This window comes from Rhinopithecus roxellana, chromosome 12, assembly GCF_007565055.1.
Source record: "Rhinopithecus roxellana isolate Shanxi Qingling chromosome 12, ASM756505v1, whole genome shotgun sequence".
Classification (NCBI taxonomy): domain Eukaryota; kingdom Metazoa; phylum Chordata; class Mammalia; order Primates; family Cercopithecidae; genus Rhinopithecus; species Rhinopithecus roxellana.
In genome coordinates, this window is record NC_044560.1 from 135,578,763 (window position 1) to 135,597,364 (window position 18,602).

At 52.1% G+C, this 18,602-nt stretch overlaps 2 protein-coding genes across 7 annotated transcripts in view; one reads left to right on the forward strand and one right to left on the reverse strand.

Moving 5' to 3' along the window:
• The first annotated feature begins 39 nt into the window (after positions 1-39).
• ZNF575 (zinc finger protein 575) lies at positions 40-3,020 on the forward strand. Of its 2 annotated transcripts, XM_030912665.1 has the most exons (4): positions 40-142; positions 406-507; positions 1,014-1,109; positions 1,631-3,020. In XM_030912665.1, the coding sequence occupies exons 3-4, from the start codon at positions 1,031-1,033 to the stop codon at positions 2,287-2,289; spliced, it is 738 nt and encodes a 245-aa protein (XP_030768525.1). In that variant the 5' UTR covers positions 40-142; positions 406-507; positions 1,014-1,030; the 3' UTR covers positions 2,290-3,020. The 2 variants fall into 2 exon arrangements, with proteins under 2 accessions (XP_030768525.1, XP_030768526.1); XM_030912666.1 differs by lacking the exon at positions 40-142 and having other exon boundaries at positions 319-507; positions 945-1,109.
• Positions 3,021-10,261: 7,241 nt separating this feature from the next.
• Positions 10,262-18,602, reverse strand: part of XRCC1 (X-ray repair cross complementing 1) — a 36,704-nt gene continuing 28,363 nt past the window's right edge. For 2 of the 5 annotated variants that reach the window (XM_030912904.1, XM_030912902.1), the window contains exons 11-17: positions 15,065-15,158; positions 14,774-14,906; positions 14,120-14,174; positions 13,886-14,025; positions 12,234-12,324; positions 11,702-11,777; positions 10,262-11,595 (exon numbers count right to left, since the gene is read on the reverse strand). In XM_030912904.1, coding sequence (XP_030768764.1) covers positions 11,482-11,595; positions 11,702-11,777; positions 12,234-12,324; positions 13,886-14,025; positions 14,120-14,174; positions 14,774-14,906; positions 15,065-15,158 — 703 coding nt within the window. In that variant the 3' untranslated portion in view covers positions 10,262-11,481. The remainder of the gene's footprint in view (positions 11,596-11,701; positions 11,778-12,233; positions 12,325-13,885; positions 14,026-14,119; positions 14,175-14,773; positions 14,907-15,064; positions 15,159-18,602) is intronic. The other 3 variants (XM_010372429.2, XM_030912903.1, XM_010372428.2) reach the window with 2 other exon arrangements.

The window sequence follows — 18,602 nt, forward strand, 5'->3', positions numbered from 1 at the left end:
TGCCCTCCCCCGACGGCGAACGCGCGCCGGGCGGTGCAGCTTCGCGGGTCCGAGGGCAGTGCAGCAGCAGCGGCAGCGGCTGCGGCCGTGGCCGCGGCGGGAGGAGCCCGAAGCCCCGCCCCGGGGAGGGGCCGTCCTGCAGGTGAGGGGGCAGGGGTTCGGGCGCGGATACTGGCTTGCAGGCTGAATGCCAGAATCACCCCGAGGGAGAACGGTTGTGGTCCGGACGCCTAGATTCTGGAGGGGCCGTGCATTGGTGCCTGAGCCTCGGGAGGGTGCATCGATGCTTGAATGTCTGATTCGGAAGGGTGCATTGACTCCTTTACGCTTGGGACTCTGAGGGAGAAGTCAATTAGGGGTCTCTGGACCGCACACATGCCAGGTTCCTTACGTATCTTCCTCCAGGTCCCCCCTCTATCCTCCACGGCCCCATCCAAGCCAGGGATGAAATTTAACGGCAAGAAGGACGCAGTTGACGCGGCGTCAATGAACTAAGTCAAAAGCCGGGTAAAGCTAGATCTTCGATGTGAAGCCCCGCCCACTGTGCTCATAGGCCCCTCCCCTGGGACGGTGATGAAAGACCTGCCCACTCCGCTCGAAGGCCCCCGCCTCCTGGGTCTAGTTTCAGTACAGGCCTTGGTCCTATTTGTACAACTCCGCCCATTCCAGGACTGCAGGGTCTGGTGGGGAAGGTCCCGCCCACTCTGCGCATAGGCCCCGCCAGCTCCGCCCTCAGGACGGTCGCTTAGTTGTGGAGACCCCGCCCACTCTGCTCAAACACTCCAACCCTGGGTTTAGACAGCGAAGGGACTGCCTCTGGCTTGAATTTGCATAGCCCCGCTCACTGTGGTCTTAGGCTCCGCCCCCCCCCGCTAAGCCCGCCCTCGCCTTAGCATCCCATACTTACAGACCTTGCTCCTAAACAGTCTGATCCCTCATTTTAGGCCCTCCAACCCTATCCCCATCAGCATGGTAATCACCGCCGTCACCCCTACCCCGCGCCCTGCCCCTAGGTTCCTGTGCCAGCAAGATGCTGGAGCGAGGCGCGGAGTCCGCGGCCGGGGCCACCGATCCTAGTCCCACTGGCAAGGAACCGGTAACCAAAGAAGGTGAGAGTGGCCCCGCCTGTGAGTAGGGAGCATTCTCCAGGAATGGGGACCAAGATAATCACATTCTGGGGGAATCTCAGGGTGAAAGTTTGAGGGCCCCAGGGTGATGACTATCTGGGATCCCCAAAAATGGCCACGTTCTGGGAAATCCTCCCATTTGGCTCAGAGAGAGCCTCAGTAACCATTTGCTAGGGCTCAGGAAATTACAGAAGGGATGGGGCAGGGATGACATGCGGGATGTCAGGGTGATCACTGGGAAGACACTAGAAACAGATACGTTGGTAGCTTTGAGGAAGCCTTAGGAGCTTTGGGATCCAGGAAAGTAACCCTTTGGAGTCCCTCAGAATGACGCCTGGGGGGAGGGGGAGCAGAAACATGCAATTTGGGGAGTCGCAATATGATGCTTGAGGTGCCCAAGTACACTTGGAGGAGCCCCTCAAATATCAAACTCGTGGCGGAGTCTGGCCTAGGCCCAGGGCGTCGGTTGCTTCCTGGAGCCCACCAGCCCTCCTGTCCCCCAGCTCCCCACCAGGGCCCACTGCAGAAGCCCAGCCAGTCAGCTCCAGGGCCCACCGCGTCCGCGAGCGTGCCTCCCCGGCCTCGCCGGCGGCCCCCGCCCCAGCGCCCGCACCGCTGTCCCGACTGTGACAAGGCCTTCTCGTACCCGTCCAAGCTGGCCACGCACCGCTTAGCACACGGCGGCGCCCGACCCCACCCATGCCCAGACTGCCCCAAGGCCTTCTCCTACCCCTCCAAGCTGGCAGCCCACCGCCTCACGCACAGCGGCGCCCGCCCACACCCGTGCCCACACTGCCCGAAGGCCTTTGGCCACCGCTCCAAGCTGGCGGCTCACCTCTGGACCCACGCACCCACCCGCCCCTACCCGTGCCCCGACTGCCCCAAGTCCTTCTGCTACCCTTCCAAGCTGGCGGCCCACCGCCACACGCACCACGCCACCGATGCCCGCCCCTATCCTTGCCCGCATTGCCCCAAGGCTTTCTCATTTCCCTCCAAGCTGGCTGCCCATCGCCTATGTCACGACCCGCCAACCGCACCTGGCAGCCAGGCGAAGGCCCGGCACCGATGCTCCAGCTGCGGCCAGGCCTTTGGCCAGAGACGCTTACTGCTCCTTCATCAACGCAGCCACCACCAGGTGGAGCACAAAGGGGAGAGAGACTGAGCCCTCCCTTGGCTCACTGTCCCCCTCTGCCGCCAGCCCTCACCAGTAAGAGGTGGGATTTCTAAAACCGACTGCATGAGCTCCCTCTTCCAGATAGCTGGCAGAGGGCAAGGCAAGGGATTGGCCATTTATACTGGGCTCCAACTCAGAAGCCCGAGGAACTCTTTGCTCCTCTGCTTTGGGGAGATCTCAAACCATGGAGGTGGAGCTGTGCTTTGACAGCCCTGGCTCTGCTTCTCCCCACACACTTATATGGCAAAGGTAAAAAGTCTGCTACTATGGTGGGTTGATAAGGATTGTGGGCAAACAGGCTCTCTTGTTGTTAAAAGTTTAAATTGGTGTCTCCACTTTGGCCATATGACTGTATCTAAGAAACTGAAAATACATGCTTGTCTCAACTCTTCCACTTGTGGAAATTTATTCTATAAACTCATGTATGTGAAAAAAACAGTGTATAACGGTGTTCACCACAGTGCGACTGTTGTGGCCAAAGACTGGAAGCAACTCAAGTGCCCAGGAACAGGGGACCGACTATTGAAGTACAGCCACGGAATGGAATAGGTAGCAGTAGAAAAAAAAAGTGCTGTATGTACTGATGTGGAAAGATCTCCCAAGATACATTCGGTGATAAAAGGGTATAGCACTGACCATTTAAAGACAATCAAAAGCCCAAGCTTCAGGTTGGGTGTGGTGGCTCACGCCTATAATCCCAGCACTTTGGGAGGCCAAGGTGGAAGGATAGCTTGAGCCAGAAGTCCAAGAGCAGTCTGGACAACATAGCAAGACCCCATCTCTACCAAAAAAAAAAAAAAAAGCTGGGTGTGGTGGCATGTACCTGTAGTCCCAGCTACTTGGGAAGCTGAGGTGGGTGGATCACTTGAGCTGGCAGGTCAAGGCTGCCGTGAGCTGTGATCATGCCACTGCCTTCCAGTCTGGATGACAGAGCAAGACCCATCTCAAAAAGAAAAAGAAAAAAATCCCAAGATTCAGAGCCATCCCTGACCCACTTGTTAAAAGTTGCCAGGCCTTGGACAAGCTTTCTCACTCCTCTGGACTCAGATGCCTTTGCTGTAAAATGGGTGGGTTATAAGGCATTTGTAAGGGGCAAGCAACACCTCAGGCAAAGTCAGTTCCCCTTTTAGAGCCTGTTTCTCCCATTGTAAAATAAGGATGAGCAAGCTAGCATGGGACTACTCTTCATTCCACAAATATTAAGCACCTCCTGTGTGCTGGGCCCTGCATGGGGTGCTGGGGACACAGCAATGAAGACAGACCTTGTCTAGTGAGGCAAGTGGACACTAATTTTAAAAAGCAGCAGCAGCAGGCCACGCAGAGGGGCTCAGACCTGTAATCCCAGCACTTTAGGAGGCCAAGGCAGGCGGATCACTTTAAGTCAGGAGTTCGAAACCAGCTTGGCCAGCATGATGAAACTCTGTCTCTACTAAAAATATAAAAACTAGCTGGGTGTGGTGGCGTGCACCTGTAATCCCAGCTACTTGGGGAGGCTGAGGTACAAGAATCGATTGAATCCGGGAGGCAGAGGTTGCAGTGAGCTAAGGTTGCACCACTGTACTCCAACCTGGGCGACAGAGACCTGGCCTCAAAAAAAACCAAAAAAACCCAGCAGCGGCCAAGTCATTCTTTCATCTATGTATGTATGTATGTATGTATGTATGTATGTATGTATATAGAGATAGGGTCTATGTTGCCCAGGCTAGTCTGAACTTCTGGACTCAAGCAGTCCTCCCACTTTGGCCTCCCAAAGTGCTAGGATTACATGCGTGAGCCACCATGCCTGGCCCCAAGTCCATTTAGAAGAACAAGTAGGAGAGCCTTGGCTCCCCACCCCCTCAACCCAGATACAAAAATTATTACAAAGCTGTGCAGTAATGAAATTGGTGGTGTTGGCTTGAAAACAAGCCAGTGGAAGACAACTGAGAGCTCAGAAACAGACCTGTGCTTATGATGACATATGACAAACTAGACCTGTAGATCTGGGAGTGGCAACCTTTTTCTATAAAGGGCCAAAGAGTACAGACGGTCCCTGACTTACAATGGTTTGAATCAGGACTTTCTAACTTTATGATGGGTTCATCTGGATGTAGCACCATTGTAAGTCAAGGAGCATCTTTTTTTTTTTTTTTTTTTTTTTTTTTTGAGACAGGGTCTTGCTCTGTTGCCCAGGCTGGAATGCAGTGGCACGATCACAGCTCATTGCCCTGAACTCCTGGGCACAAGCGATCTTCCTACCTCAGCCTCAGAAGTAGCTGGGACTACAGGCACACACCACCACACCTGGCTTATTTATTTTTATTTTTGAGACACAGTCTTGCTCTGTTGCCCAGGCTGGAGTGCAGTGGCATGATCGCCACTCATTGCAACCTCTGCCTCCCGGGCTCAAGCAATTCTCCTACCTCAGCCTCCTGAGAAGCTGGGATTTCAGGTGTGCGCCACCATGCCCAGTTAATTTTTGTATTTTTAGTAGAGATGGTTTTTCGCCATGTTGGCCAGGCTGGTCTCGAACTCCTGACCTCAAGTGATCCGCCTGCCTTGGCCTCCCAAAGTGCTGGGATTACAGACGTGAGCCACTGCACCCAGCCCCCAGCTAAATTTTAAAAAAAAATTTTTTTTTTTTTAGAGATGGGGTCTCACTATGTTGCCCAGGCTGGCCTCAATCTCCTAGCCTCAAGTGATCCTCCTGTCTTGGCCTCCCAATGTCCTGGGATTCCAGGCGTGAGTCACTGAGCCCAGCTGCATCTGTTACATTTTTAAGTTCTGCAGGCCATACAGTGTTTTCCACAACTATTCCATTCTGCCACTGCAGCAGGAAAGCAGCCACACACATTACAATACATAAATGAATGAGCATGGCTGTGTTCCAATAAACATTTACCAAAATTCTAAGTAGGCTGGATTTTGCCTATGGGCTGTAGTTTGTTGAGACCTGACATGGATGAGTGGAGGGTGGACAGACTAATCAGTAAATAAGGCTAAGAGACATGGGGAAAAATTAAGTTGAATCCCCTGGTGTATAGAAGAATGATCCCCCAAAGATATCCACATTTGAATCCCCAGAACCTGTATGTTAGCTGGCATGTAGCAAAAGGGACATTGCAGATGTCATTGAGATGGGTAAGTTATCCTGATTATTCAGATAGGCCCAATATAATCACAAGGGTCCTTATATGAGAAAGAGGGAAGCAGGAGACAGAGAGAGGTGATCATAAAAGCAAATATTCAAGTGATGGAAGACCCTAAGTCAAGGAATTTTGCCTACAAAAGGCAAGGAAATAAATTCCTCCTTAGAGCCTCCAGAAGGATTGCAACCCTGCTGACACTTGATTTTAGGCCAGTGAGGCTGATTTTGGACCACTGACCTCCAGAACTATAATAAAATTAACTTGTGTAGTCTAACACCACTAAGCTTATGGCGATTTGTTACAGCAACAATGGGAAACTACTGCAGATCCCTACCTCACACCATATGCAAAAATACGTTTCTGGGAGTTTAAGATCTAAATTTGAAGAGAAAAACTCAAAAATATTTACACGGAAAGAAGAATTATCTTAGTAACTCCAGAGGTAGAGACAATATCCTTAAGAGACAAAAGAGTGTAAATCATAGATGAAAAGATGGGTAAATGTGACCATAAATGAATGTAAAGTTATGACTAGGATGGATGAGATGTAATATTTTAAGAGTGTGTACCTGGCATATCCTATTATATAGTGGAAGTTAGGAAAAGCCTTGTTGAGGATGTAATGTTTGAGCTGAGATCTGAAAGTTGTGGAGGAAGGAGAAAGTAGAAAGTGTCCATAGACTAGATAAAGAACAAGTGGTACATATACATCAGGGAATACTATGCAGTCATAAAATGGAATGAGATCACATCCTTTGTGATTTGCTTTCCAGGAAACTGATTTGCTTTCCAGGAAACTGATTTGCTATCTAGGCTCACTAGGGCAAGTATTAAAGGACCAGTGAGTAGGCAAGGCTAGGAGCAAAACTGCAAATTTATTTTTTGGTCAGCCAGCTTTGTGGGGGAGGGGTGAGGTCCAGCGGTCTCCGGCAGGGGAGGCCAAGGGAGTCGCTCCATGGAGCTCTCCCGTGAGGTTCCTAATGCAGTCCTGACAGGAGTGGGGGCTGAGGAAGTTTGTGCCCTGCGCCCTCCAGGAGCGGCTTTTATGTCCTGGGCCTGGGAGTGGGCGGGCAGTGGGCGGGACATAGGCGGGTTGGGGGCCGGGCGGTAGGCGTGGCTAGGCAGTTCCGGTTTTTCTCCGTGGGAGGTCGGGTTGCACCTGCACAGTCCACCTGTGTCTTTCCCGGGTGCGGGAAAGTTGACGGTGAAGAACCCGGAACTGCGCCATCTTGCCTCCGTTAGTCCAAACAGTTTGCAGGGACGTGGATGGAGCTGGAAGCCATTATCCTCAGCAAACTAACGCAGGAACAGAAAACCAAGTACTGCATGTTCTCACTTATAAGTGGGAGCGGAATGATGAGAACAATGGACACAGCTGGGCATGGTGCCTCACAGCCTCTAATCCCAGCACTTTGGGAGGTGGAGGCGGGCAGATCACCTGAAGTCAGGAGTTCAAAACCAGCTTGGCCAACATGGCAAAACCCCCTCTCTACTAAAAATACGAAAATTAGCCGGACATGGTGGCAAACACCTGTAATCCCAGCTACTCGGGAGGCTGAGGCACGAGAATCCCTCAAACCCAAGAGGCAGAGGTTGCAGTGAGCCAAGATCATGCCACTGCACTCCAGCCTAGGTGACAAGAGTGAGACTCCATCTCAAAGAAAAAAAAGAACACATGGGGGGAACAACACACACTGGGGCCTGTCAGGGGGTGGGGGTTAGGGGCTAGGAAGAGCATCAGGAAGTATAGCTAATGGATGCTGGGCTTAGGTGATGGGATGATCTGTGCAGCAAACCACCACGGCATACATTTACCTATGAAACAAAACTGCACATCCTGCACATGTACCTCTGAACTTAAAATAAAAGTACAAAAGCCGGGCATGGTGGCTCACGCCTGTAATCCCAGCACTTTGGGAGGCCAAGGCAGGTGGATCACCTGAGGTCGGGAGTTCAAGACCAGCCTGACCAACATGGAGAAACCCCGTCTCTACTAAAAATACAAAATTAGCCGGGGTGGTGGCGCATGACTGTAATCCCAGCTACTTGGGAGGCTGAGGCAGGAGAATCGCTTGAACCTGGGAGCCGGAGGTTGCAGTGAGCCAAGATCGCACCACTGCACTCCAGCCTGGGCAAAAAAAGCGAAACTCGGCCGGGCGCGGTGGCTCAAGCCTGTAATCCCAGCACTTTGGGAGGCCGAGGCGGGCGGATCACAAGGTCAGGAGGTCAAGACCATCCTGGCTAACATAGTGAAACCCCGTCTCCACTTAAAAAATACAAAAAAGGCCGGGCGCGGTGGCTCAAGCCTGTAATCCCAGCACTTTGGGAGGCCGAGACGGGCGGATCACGAGGTCGGGAGATCGAGACTATCCTGGCTAACATGGTGAAACCCCGTCTCTACTAAAAAATACAAAAAACTAGCCGGGCGAGGTGGCGGGCGCCTGTAGTCCCAGCTACTCAGGAGGCTGAGGCAGGAGAATGGCGTGAACCCGGGAGGCGGAGCTTGCAGTGAGCTGAGATCCGGCCACTGCACTCCAGCCAGGGCGACAGAGCGAGACTCCGTCTCAAAAAAAAAAAAAAAAAAAAAAAAAAAAAAAATACAAAAAATTAGCCGGGCGAGATGGCGGCGCCTGTAGTCCCAGCTACTCGGGAGGCTGAGGCAGGAGAATGGCGTGGACCCGGGAGGCGGAGCTTGCAGTGAGCTGAGATCAGGCCACTGCACTCCAGCCTGGGCGACAGAGCGAGACTCCGTCTCAAAAAAAAAAAAAAAAAAAAAAAAAAAGGCGAAACTCTGTATCAAAAAATAAATAAAAATAAAAAATAAAAATAAATAAAAAATAAAAGTAGAAGAAAAGAAAGTGTCCAGCATAAGGGCTAGGACTGAGCAGGCTGCTGTACTGTACTCAGGCCTTTCAGGGAAGGTTCTGGGAGGGGTAAGGGGTCTACTCTGTCCTCCCAACCCAGCAGTGCCGCTTGTATCCACGTTTATACAGAGAGCTGTCCTGTATATGTGAGCTGGAGAGTTTCTCCAAAGCAACCACACCAGCAGCAAAGTTTCAAAGACACATACTCATTTGAGAGGGCGTTGATCTGATCCAACCTTACTTTCACAGAGGGGAGAAATGAGGCCAGGAAAGATGAGATTTATTGGCAACCAAACCACAGGGCAGTGCCTGAGTCTAGGTGGATCCTGGGTCTCTTGATAGCCTGACACCCACCCAGCTGTTCCTTGAACACGTAACGCACGCTCCTGCCTCAGGGCCTTTGAACTTGCTTTTCCTCTGCCTGGAAGGGCTCTCTCAGATACTCCTTACTTCTCCCGGGTCCCTGTAAGTCCTCCGAGAGGCCATCCCCAATCACCCTATCTAAACTACCAAGACCTTACCATTGTTGTCACTCACGATGCTATGTTTTCCTTGCTCTCACAGCATTTCCCACTATCCAAGGCTGCACTGCACATGCACCATCTCTGTCCCCCTGTACAATGTCAGGCCATTGAGACTGGGGACTACTGTCTGTTTTTTTCATACTGTCTTCCCAGTGTCTCCCACATGGTGGCTGTGGTAGGCAAAGTAATAGCCTCCCAAAGATGTTCACATCCTGCCTGGGCACAGTGGCTCATGCCTGTAATACAGCACTTTGGATGGCTGAGGCGGGTGGATCACCTGAAGTCAGGAGTTCGAGACCTGCCTGGCCAACATGGCAAAACCTCGTCTCTACTAAAAATACAAAAATTTTAGCTGGGCATGGTGGCAGGTGCCTGGAATCCCAGCTACTCGGGTGGCTAAGGCAGAGAACTGCTTGAACTCAGGAGGTGGAGGTTGCAGTGAGCTGAGAATGTGCCACTGTACTCCAGCCTGGGTGACACAGCGAGACTCCATCTCAAAAACAAAAAACAGGGAGATTATCCCAAATGATCCAGGCAGGCTTAATGTAATCACAAAGACCTCTTGTTGCCCAGGCATAAGTGCAATAACATGATCTCGGCTCACTGCAACCTCTGCCTCCCAAGTTCAAGCGATTCTCCTGCCTCAGCCTCCCAAGAAGCTGGGATTACAGGCATGTGCCACCACACCTGACTCATTTTGTATTTTTAGTAGAGATGGGGTTTCTCCATATTGGTCAGGCTGGTCTCAAACTCCCAACCTCGCGTGATCCGCCTGCCTCGGCCTCCCAAAGTGGTGGGATTACAGGCGTGAGCTACTGCGCCTGGTCTACAATCACAAAGATCTTTACATGTGGAAATATGGAACAGAAGAGTCAAGGTCAAGGTGATGGGATATGAGAAGGACTCAATAGGCCATTGCAGGCCTGGAATATGGAAGGGGAATGGAATGTGGGCAGCTTCTAGAAGCTGGAAAAGACAAGAAAGCAAATTCTCCCCTCGAACCTCCAGAAGGAACGCAGCCCTACCTACCTTGATTTTTAGCCCAAGGATACCCATTTTGCACTTCAGACCTCCAAACCTATAAGATCATAAATTTCTATTGTTTTAAGCCACTGAGTTTGTGATAATCTGTTACAGCAGTAGTACAAAACTAACATGGTGAGTTATCCGTAGGAGTGTGAATGAGCAAATGAATGAGTAAATGTGAAGTCTAAAGCCACCCTTAGCTGGGCGCAGTGGCTCAACACCTGTAATCCCAGCACTTTAGGAGGCCAAGGCGGGAAGATTGCTTGAGGCCAGGAGTTTGAGGCCAGCCTAGGCAACATAGTGAGAGTCCATCTCTACAAAAAATAGAAAATTTCTCAGGTGTGGTAGTACATGCCTGTAGTCCCACCTACTCAGGAGGCGGAAGCAGGAAGATCATTTGGGCCCAGGAGATTGAGGCTGAGTAAGCAGTGACTGCACCACTGCACTTCAGCCTGGGCAACAGAGCAAGACCCTGTCTCTAATAATAATATAAAACCATCCTCATCAGAAAGAGACAGGAGTGAGACTGGTAACCCTTGGTTGATGAGGCAAAAGTTGGGAAAGGGCTTGGAATGTCCAAGAAAAGGTTACCCAAAGGTCAGATCTCAAACCTACCTCTGACACTGGCCTCTGTCCTATTCAAACCCACTCCTAACATTTCCACCCTCAGATTAAAGTCCAGGCTTCTCAGCCTGGAGTTCACAGACCTTCAGGCCAGCCCTGTCCAAAAGACCTTTCTAGAGTAATGCAAATGTTCTCTGTGCTGCCCAATACAGTAGCCACTGGCCCAATACAGTAGCCACTGAGCAAATGAAATGCATGGCCACTGTGACTACAGAAGTGAAGTTTACATTTCATTTCATTTCATTTTAATTAATTTAAATAGCTACCTGTACCCAGTGGTGATCACACTGGACAGCAGAGCTGCAAGGACTGTACCTAGCTTTCTAAATCTGCCCCCAAAGCCTCTTCACCAAAGGCAGCAATGCTCTTCTGCCTGCCTCAGGCTGCTTCCCACCTCCTGACCCATGCTGTGGCCTCTGCCTAGAGCACCATCCCATCCTCTGCCCTGATTCCCTCACAATCAGCTCAATTCCCACTTAAACGTGGTGGAGCCTTGAAGGGGGTCCAGGGTTTGAGTGGGTTGCTTAAAATGTCCTTTCCTCCCATTCTACCTCCTAAATTAGGTGATGTAAAACCACGGTGATGACATTCATTATACAGCTACTTCTGAAAACCCTGGAGGAAAGGCACTATCCCTGGCCTGGGGATGCTGAGGCTTCAGGAGAGAGACGGGCCTCATGGGTACTGAGGCCTCCAGCCACAAAGGGACAGCCAAGACACAGATGTGGCTCACAGGGCCAGAACAAGTTGCGGGGCAGTGCTGAGAGTCAGATTCCCAGTTCCCTGCCTCTTGCCAGCACAAGGATAAGGAGCCAAGCAGAAGAGACAAAAGAGTTCCTTCTCTACCAGATCTCTGATGGAGGTGCCCAGCATTCTTCCCCAGGTCCCAGGGAGCCTCTTAGCGTTTTGGGAGACTCCTGGGTGAGAATAGGCAGCTGCTCCAAACCAACTCATCTTTATTAAATGCATCGTGTGTGTGTGTGTGTGTGTGTGTGTGTGTGTGTAGCACATACTTCAGGCCTGTGGCACCACTCCATAGAGCTGGTGAGGAAGTAACTTCTGTTTCTCGTTGCAACTGTAGATCCATCGGGGACGAACAAATGCCAGGGAGGGGTTGTCCATCAGGGCCTGCAGGGTGGGGTGGAGTCCATACAAGAATGTGTCATCAAGGGGAGGACGGAGGAGATGCAAAGGTGTGCCAGGGGCTCCCATTCTCTGCCTCTTTGATACTCACCTCCTCAAAACTGGGATCCCATTCCTGTGCCGTGATCACAAACTGAACCCGGTCACTCATACAGTCCTCGAGCTCACTGGTGGGAGAGAAGAAAAGAGGTAGAAGGCACATCAGGGAATCAGCACTGACATCCTACTCCCCAGACACTCTCAGTGGCTGTCCTCACACTGTCCCCACCTATTCCCCCTCTAGGCTGCCTGTGGTGACACCATTCTTCCATGTATCCATCTTGCCATAGCTACAATGACCAGAGCTCCCACAGTGGCTAATCCCCAGGCCAGCCCTTTCAGAAGCAGGGGTAGGGGTAGGGATCCTCACTGTAGAGAAGAGGAAACTGGGGCAAGCAATGTATCCTGGGCTGCCGGCGGTGGGCAAGCTGGCATTCGGATTCCATGGCCTGTGCTGTCCTGCTGGGCATGGCCCTTCTCCATCCTTCTGATATTCTTTCCCACACCCCCACTCCTCCCAGCAGGTCCCTGAGCCCTCCCCTGGACCCATCACCCCTTCCCCACCCCAGTCCCTGGAGATTCACCCATTGAAGGCTGTGACATATCGGATGAGTTTCCGCCGCTCATCCCCAGGGAACTCCCCGTAAAGGAAGAAGTGCTTCCCCTGGAAGAAATCTGCAGGAGAGAAGGGGGCAAAAGTAAGCGTGAGGCCCCAGGAGTTCCCAGGACCAGACAGGAGTGACAAGGCTGACCCAGCAGCTGAGGAGAGGGCTGTCCACATGTGGGCAGGGATTGATGGCGGGCAGTGGCCCCTGCCTAGTGGCCCATCAGAGCCTTCTGGGGAGGTAGGCAGGTTGGTTGGTTGGTTTGCTTTAACAGTAGAAGATACAATGATTATTATTGCGATTTGTTTCTGACAGACAGGCGGAAGCCACTTATCTCTCTCTCTCTTTCCTTTTTAAGACAAGGGCTCACTCTGTCGCCCAGGCTGGAGTGCAGTGGCGTGATCTTGCCTCACTGCAACCTCTGCCTCCTGGGCTCAGGTGATTCTCCCATCTCAGCCTCCCCAGTAGCTGGGACTACAGGTGTGTGCCACCACGCCCGGCTAATTTTTAAACTTTTTGTAGACAGATGGGGTATTGACATGTTACTCTTGGGCTCAAGCAATCCTCCCACCTCAGCCTCCTGAGTAGCCAGAACTATAGGTGCACATCACTATGCTCAGCTAATTTTTAAAACTTTTTGTAAAGACAGGCAAGGGGGAGGGGCGGTCTCGTCTCACTATGTTGCCCAGGCTGGTCTTGAACTCTTGGACTCAAGCGATCCTCCCACCTCAGCTTCTCAAAGTACGGGGTGAGCCACCGTGCCTGGCCTGCCTGGAGCCACTTAATGAGCTTAGTCCAGGCTGGAAACATCAGTATCTGCCACTTCTTCACCTTGCTCTCCTTTCCAACCAGTGCCTTTCTTGCTCTGACCTTTGGGGTGGCTCCTTTCCATTTTAAGGTGACTCTCTAGGCCATCAATTTGCTGATGCCACTTTAGGGGCTTTGGAGAATCAAAGCATCTTCCTGCCCATCACCCAAGAGAAACTGGGTGGAAACGGCTCTTCTGTAAGTCCCCAAACCACACCTCTGTACAGCCCCGGCTGCCTTTCCTCTGCTCCCTTCATTCTCAAAGAAGCTCTGCCTCCCTGCCTCCCATCCCCCAACTCCCTGCAGAGTTTCCCCATTCTCTTTCATTCTTATTATTTTACACTGGAAATGCACACACACAATGTGTGCAGACAGCATCCATGTCCAGAGTGATGGCTGATGTTAAAGCCAACACTGGTGTGCACCCACCCAGGGCCTGACAGAGAGCAGTGCCCCTGTCACCTGGTGTGCCCAGCTTCACCCCAGACCAACAGAACGGCACCTGGGCAAGTGAATCACTAGCGTGGGGGTGGGGCCCTCACCCCTGATGTGAAAAAAAGGAGGTCACACCTGGCACATGGCTGCAAGGGGAGTGGTCAGAACAAGAAATCTGGAGGGGAGAAAAAGGCAAGACAGAGAGGATGCTGAAGGGAAGGGAACAAGCCTAGCAGAACCTGGAGGTGCTGAGGCAGGGAGTGGGTTGAGGAAGGAGAGGGGAGGCAAGACACGGGGACAGCAGTGACCCCAGGGTTGGCCAGGGCAAGTCCCAGTTGAGAACTGAGAAGGGAAAATGCTGCTTCAGGAGGGATGGGGGGATTTTCCACCTGGGAGCTCAGGGACTGGCAGATCAGGTGGCTCCTGGTGTTCCTCATCGTCCGTGTTCTCATCCGTGGAGCCTGCATACGGGTCTTCCCCGTTCTCCTCCTGGCCAGGGGGTGGTCTGTGTTCCTTCTGCTCAGCCACCCTGGGGTTGCCAAGAGGAGTAGAGAGTGAGCATGCAGGGCAGCCTCCCCTACACCCAAGGCCAGGGACACCCCAACCCCCAGCCCCAGCCCTACCTCCTCAGCTCATCCTCTGTGTCCCCAGAATCTTCCGCCCCGTTGTCCTGTCCTTCTACAAGTAGAAGCTCAGTGAGTGCAAGGCTGCCTTATCTCCTGGGAAGACTGGCAGCTCTCCCAGCATGGCACAGACCCAGGCATCTCATGCCCCCGGCCTCAACTGCCCTCCAGATCCAGTCATCTGGGCCCCTAGTCCCTCCTCCCTCAGACCCAGGAGTCCAGGCCCCAGGCCCTCCTCCCTCAGACCCAGGAGTCCAGGACTCAGCCCTTCCTCCCTCAGACCCAGGAGTCCAGGCCCCAATCCCTCCTCCCTCAGACCCAGGAGTCCAGGACCCAGCCCTTCCTCCCTCAGACCCAGGAGTCCAGGCCCCAATCCCTCCTCCCTCAGACCCAGGAGTCCAGGCCCCAATCCCTCCTCCCTCAGACCCAGGAGTCCAGGACTCAGCCCTTCCTCCCTCAGACCCAGGAGTCCAGGCCCCAATCCCTCCTCCCTCAGACCCAGGAGTCCAGGCCCCAATCCCTCCTCCCTCAGACCCAGGAGTCCAGGCCCCAGGCCCTCCTCCCTCAGACCCAGGAGTCCAGTCTCAGGACTCAGGAGTCCCTCCCTCAGACTCAGGAGTCCAGGCCCCAGCTTCTCCTCCCTCAGAGTCTGACCTGACTGTTCCCCCTCAATGTCTATATCTTCCTGGAGCACTGATGAGGCTGCTTTGGTCTCTTCAGGGGATGGGGGCTTCTGGGGTGAGCTGGGTCCCGTTGCCTGAGTGGGTTTGGTTTTGGTCTGGGGGCGCTGAGGAGGGAGAGTGGGTGGGTGAGGAGGGCAGGAACAGTGTGGGTGTGATGCACAGGTACCTGCAAGAAGCAGGAGTGGGAAGTTTGGGGTGCCACAGCAGATCCAGGTCATCCTCCCACTACACCCTCCCCCCCACTGGACAGGGGGCATCAGACCTTTCGAGGAAGCTTGGAGGCTTCATCTCCACTGCTGCCGCTGTGAGAGGCCTCATCCTCCTCGCTGCTGGAGCCTGGCCCTGCCATGAGGTACCTAGGGGAGGAATCAGGCCTCGGACAAACAGGCTCGAGGGAAGTGGGGAGGGCATTCAGGAGGCAACAGCCACTGGTGTTTACTAAATACTCACTCTCGTGGGCTTCATGGTCTTGCTCCCAGCCCATTCCCTCCCAGCTCAGGAAGGCCCCAGTGAACCCAGTCAGCCCGGCCACCTGCCCTGCAGACCTGGGCACCCCCTTTCTTCCCCTCCCTCTTTTTTTTTTTTTTTTTTTGAGACAGAGTCCCATTCCATCACCAGGCTGAAGTGCAGTGGTCTGATCTCGGCTCACTGCAATCTCCGCCTCCAGGTTTGAGCGACTCCCTTGCCTCAGCCTCCCTAGCAGCTGGGATTACAGGTGCACACCACCACGCCTGGCTAACTTTTTGTATTTTAGTAGAGACAGGGTTTCACCATGTTGGCCAGGATGGTCTCGATCTCCTGACCTCATGATCCGCTCCCCTCGGCCTCTGAAAGTGCTGGGCGTCAGCCACCACTCCCAGCCTTTTTTTTTTTTTTTTTTTTTTTGAGACAAGATCTCACTCTGTCACCCAGGGTAGAGTGCAGTGGTGTGATCTTGGCTCACTGCAACCTCTATCTCCCGGGGTTCAAGCAATTCTTCTGCCTCAGCCTCCCCAGTAACTGGGTTAACAGGGCATGTGCCACCACACCTGGCTAATTTTGTGTTTTTTGTTTTGTTTTGTTTTTTAAGTACATACGGGGTTTCACCACGTTGGCCAGGATGGTCTTGAACTCCTGACCTCGAGTGATCCACCCACCTCAGCCTCCCAAAGTGCTGGGATTACAGGCATGAGCCACTGCACCCGGCATTCCCCTCCCTCTTGGGTAAGAAATGTCTTCTCAATTCAGAAAGGAACAAAAAATCAGAACTTTCCTCTTTGAGAATCAAAGTCAGTTTCTCATTAGGAAAATACCCACCATTTAAGGGGAAAATCTCAAAGCAAATACGTTTTAAAGACCCCAACACTATAATCATGGTTCCTTAAGCCACTAACATTCCAGGAAAAGAATTTTCCCAGCTCTAACAACAGTAGCAGATTGACACTTACATGGGACTTCCTACATGCCAGGTAGCACATGACAAATACTGAGTCACTGAATCCTGAGGTAGGTGCTATTTTTAGCCCCATTTTACAGATGAGGAAACTAAGGCACAGAGAGATTATTTAATCTGCCCTAAGCCATAGGAAGGTATGCAGAAGCAAATGAATGTATTAGTTCCATTTTTCTGAGACATACGTGTTAAGACCCTTCTGCATTTAAATTGGTTGTTTTAAAGCTGGTGAAATGCTGTTTGGGTAAGTCACACTCATAAAACGGTGCCTCACAGGAGATTCAGAGGATTTAAAATGTAGTAGTTCATTAACAGTCAATAGTCGGCTTATTTTTTGAGACAGAGTCTCGCTGTGTCCCCAGGCTGGAGTACAGTGGCGTGATCTCGATTCACTTCAACCCCCACTTCCCAGGTTCAAGGGATTCTCCCACCTCAGCCTCCAGAGTAGCTGGGGCTACAGGTGTGCGCCACCATGCCCAGCCAATTTTTGTATTTTTTGGTAGAGATGGGGTTTTACCATGTTGGCCAGGCTGGTCTCAAATTCCTGACCTCAAGCGATCCACCCGCCTTGGCCTCCCAAAGTGCTGGGATTACAGGCGTGAGCCACCGCACTCGGCCCAATTTTTATTTTTGAGATAAGGTCTTGATTTGCTGCCTAGACTAGAGTGCAGTGGTACAATCATGGCTCATTGCAGCCTCGACCTCCTGGGCTCAAGTGATCCTACCACCTCAGCCTCCCAAGTAGCTAGGACTACAGGTATGTGCCACCATACCTGGAAAATTTTTTTCATGTTTTGCAGGGATGGGGTCTCACTACGTTGCCCGCGTCATATAGTTAATTTTTTTTTTATTTTACGAATGAGTACAAGCCAGAATTTGTAAAAATATAAAATGTTTTGTGAATTATTTTTGTTAAGACCAGTTGCAAATCCAACATTGTCTTTTTCCCTTTTCTTTCATGCCCTCAAGCTCCCAGGTACATAATAATGCATATCTGGTTCCTTCTGCCCCAAATATAGCACCAGCCCATCCCCTCTTCTGTTCCTGAGGCCTCAGCCTACTCAGGAGTCCCTACCTGCAGCCTCCCCTTGACAGTTCATCCCTCCCAACAGAGCCTGCCCCTGCTGCCATCAAACCTTCAGTGATTCCCCTCTGCTCAGAGGAGGCCCCTGGAGCCGGATGGGCTTCAGAATTTTGAATCTTTCAGATTTCAGAGAGGCAAATGGCTGGCGTACAGATTGGTACATAAACTCCCAGTAGGGCCTGGGGGAGCACCCCATGATCAAACCCACTAATATTTCTGGAGTTAAGACCATGACACACTTAAGGGGATAAAAAAAAAAAGTCCACAAATAGCTTCACATTAGTTCAGGATGACTGCAGCGAAATGAGTTTGTGCTGAACCTAGAAAAGAACTTTCAGCTTCTAGAGATGTTTGGATTCCTGAACAACAGATGATGGTTCTGTGAAGCTGTATGGAGCCCAGTGTGTAGCCCGGGCTCCGGAAGCCCCTTCTGACCTAAGCCTACCCACCTCGCAGCCTCATTATCCCCCAAGGCAGATCATTTCTCAAATACACCAGGTACAGCTAACTTCTGAACACACTCAGGCCGTAGAGTACAATCCAGTCTCCCCTCCAATCCACGGGCCTCAGATCTGAGCCTGCTTTGCTTGGTCCAAAGCCTTCTGTGGTTCTTACGGCCCCAGTCCCATTTTTCCTGCCACTTCTTACCCCCACGTAAGCTCAGCCTCACCTACAACTCCTCCAGGCAGCCAATAGGCTGCCCTGACCTTATCTCCTCTGTCCAGCATGTTCTCTGCCTCTGTTCAGCCTGAAAAACCTCTCCTGGGACCTTGAAGACCCCTCGCTCTCTGCGGGCCACCCCGTAGGGCTTTCACTCCACTGTTACAACAATTCTGATCCCTCATCAAAGTGAGAAGCCTTCAAGGGCAGGGCTCGATAACTGGATCCTCAGCCTTGCACAGTCCAGCCTGGCACCAAGCAGAGGCTTCTGGGACTCATTTTGGTTTTGGGTTTTTTTTTTGTTGAGATGGAGTCTCGCTCTGTCACCTAGGCTAGAGTGCAGTGGTACGATTTTGGCTCCCGGGTTCAACCGATTCTCCTGCCTCAGCCTTCCAAGTAGCTGGGATTACAGGCATGCACCACCACGCCCAGCTAATTTTTGTATTTTTAGTAGAGACAGCGTTTCACCATGTTGGCCAGGCTGGTCCTCGAACTCCTGACCTCAAGTGATCCACCTGCCTCAGGTCCCAGAGTGCTGGGATTACAGGCATGAACTACTGCCCCGGAACTCACTTTAAATGAATGAGTATGGACCCCAGCACTTGTTCTTCCACCCCTGAGTCT